The 2,710-nt window shown below is 49.1% G+C and overlaps 1 protein-coding gene across 1 annotated transcript in view; it reads left to right on the top strand.

The window, feature by feature from the left end:
* The first annotated feature begins 2,646 nt into the window (after positions 1–2,646).
* Positions 2,647–2,710, top strand: part of Ttll11 (tubulin tyrosine ligase-like family member 11) — a 224,790-nt gene continuing 224,726 nt past the window's right edge. Inside the window, exon 1 of the mRNA XM_013030101.1 lies at positions 2,647–2,700. Within this exon, the coding sequence (XP_012885555.1) occupies positions 2,647–2,700 (54 nt within the window). The remainder of the gene's footprint in view (positions 2,701–2,710) is intronic.

Genomic DNA, 2,710 nt, shown 5'->3' on the forward strand with positions numbered 1-2,710 from the left:
TTGTGATAAGAGGAAAGGGTAAGAAAGGAGAGAGGGAGCCATGTTTCCATGTAAAACCTGAGTGGCAGGCTGGTTTTACAAAGTCAGGGAGAAGGTAAGATTTGGCTGAATGAAGACAATGCTATTGACTTAAGCTAAGGACACCAGGAGAGACCGGATTTGGGGAAGAAGGTGTCGGAGGGAGTATAGGAGGGGTCAGTGAGGGCTTCTTTTTGGTACCACGGACAGCTCCAAAGGGTGTTGGGAGGCTCAGTGGAACTTTGATCCTAGCTGCCTCAGAATCCACCCAGGAACTCATTGAACGCTTTGAGTCTTAGATTGTATTTTGCATCCAAGTGTCTGGGTTGGTGTTCCTAAGCCTGCATGCTAAATAAGCACTAGCTGGTGTAGGTGGTCAGATGACCAGACATGAAAGAAACATTGAACTACTGTCACGTGGTCTCCCAGGGAAGAGAGTACACATCGCTGCTTCAAAGGAGGCCTGGACCTCTCCACGCTATGGCATCTTATTCGCCAAGTGAGATCCTGAGCCAAGTATAGCAACAAGAAGCCTTATAAAGACAAGAGAGGAAGTGGAACCACTTCCTTCTAGAACTTCTATGTTCCTTTCACAGAGTTCATTAGTGCAGCCACAAGTCACCGGGGTCAGTTTCCAGTGCTCTTTTCAACTCCATTTGCTGAAAACATGAGCAAAACCAAAACAAATGTGATTCCTTCAGGTGCATTGTATTAGCATTAAAAAAATGCACTGCAGCCCACAAGAAGTGAAAGCAGAGGCTCAAGGAGATGTATGGGCAACAATGTTAATGACAGCATCATCCACAATAGCTAAGAGGTGTAGACAACTCAAATGTCCCAGGGCAGCTGAATGGATAAATAAGGTCTTTGACTACAATAGAATAGTAGTAACCTTAAAGGGGAGTGAAATTTTGTCATCTTCTGGAACATGGAAGAATTTAGAAGACATTATAATAAATGACATAAGCCAGACACAAAAGGGCAAGTCTCATAAGATTGCAGTTATATGAGATATTTAGAGAAGATAAATTCATCAAGGAAGAAAATAGAGCAGTGGTTTCCAGGAGCTGGGATGGGAGGAGGGATAATTAGGAGTTGTTATTTCATTGACACATTTCAGCAGGAGGAAAAGAAGTTCTGGAGCTGGATGGTGGTGGTGTTTGTGTAATTATGTGGGTGTGTAACTGAAAGCCACTGAACTGTGCAATAAAAGTAGCTAAAAATACTAAATTTGCATTAAGAGCAGATTCAAGACATTTTTTTTTTTTGCCAGTCCTGGGGCTTGAATTCAGGGCCCGAGCACTGTCCCTGAGTTTCTTTTGCTCTACCGCTTGAGCCACAGCACCACTTCTGGCTTTTTCTATTTATGTGGTGCTGAAGAATTGAACCTAGGCTTCATGCATGCTAGGCAAGCACTCTACCACTAAGCCACATTCCCAGCCCTCAAGATGTATTAAAAATAAAACAACCCAAACTAAATTCTTTATGAGAAGTCATTTTGTTATTTTTCTTCCTGAGAGGTAGAATCCTGGTTTGTTTTTAAGTTCAACAACCAATTGAACATTTGCTGAGAAGAAGCCGGGAAACATTCAAAAAACAAAATAAGTCTTTGACTCCAAAGAACTCACAGTCAAAAAACATTACTATTTTCCCTAGAAACCGAAGTTGGAGTTGCCAGGTAGAAAAAGAAAAGATTTGATTAAAAAAATAACTTTCTTATCTCATACTACAATAAAGTAACAATAAGGAAACAAAACAAAACAGGAGTTGATGTCCTTGATTCCACTGGGAGTCTGTAAGGCGTCTCCACTCCACTCCGTGGGCGTATTCCCTAGGAACAGAGGAAGGCTTCACCCCACTCCATCTGGGGTTTCTCCCAGGCCCAGAGATGCCCCCCCCCCTCTTCTCCCATCCCATCCACGGAACTCCTGCTGCTTCCCAGGGCCCGCACCACGAACAGCCATCACCAGACTGAGCAAGTTCCCCAAGAGCTGTCCCAGGCCGGACGCTGGTGGCTCACGCCTGCAATCCTAGCTACTCAGGAGGCTGAGATCTGAGGATCGCAGTTCGAAGCCAGCCCGGGCAGGAAAGGCCATGAGACTCTTATCTCCAATAAACCCCTAGAAAACCGGAAATAGTGCTGTGGCTCAAAGTGGTTACAACACCCAGGCTCTGAGTTCAAGCCCCATGACCGACAAAAGCAAAAACAAAAACAAAAGAAGAGAAAAAAAGAGTTGTCCAGCCTGTGCATGTGGGGCTGGGGAAACTGAGTCTCTTATTTGAAACAGGTGTCACTCCTCTCGTCAGCCTCCACCCCCCTCCCCCCCCCCCCCCCCCCCCCCCCCCCCCCCCCCCCCCCCCCCCCCCCCGCCCCCGCGCTCAGCGTCGGGTCTCACCTGCTTCTAGTCCCTGCCAAGCACTGAGCTGCTCCCAAACCCAGACCCGGTCTGGTGGGCGGGGCCGCGCCGCGCTTGCCCACTTCCAAGATGGCCGCCGCCGCCTCTGTGACAGCCCCGGTCACGTGAGCGCCAGCCGCCTATGAGGTCGCAGGGGCTCGGTCGGCGATTGTCCCTTCCCGGGCCCCGTCCGAGGCGGCGACTGTCCCTGTCACTGGGAACCGGGGCGATCATGGCAACGGGCTCGGGCGGGGAGCGCGTGGCGGCGGCGGCCACTCGGTCGCGGGCCGGAGCGG

The sequence above is a fragment of the Dipodomys ordii genome, unplaced genomic scaffold, assembly GCF_000151885.1.
Source record: "Dipodomys ordii isolate 6190 unplaced genomic scaffold, Dord_2.0 Scaffold127, whole genome shotgun sequence".
NCBI lineage: Eukaryota > Metazoa > Chordata > Mammalia > Rodentia > Heteromyidae > Dipodomys > Dipodomys ordii.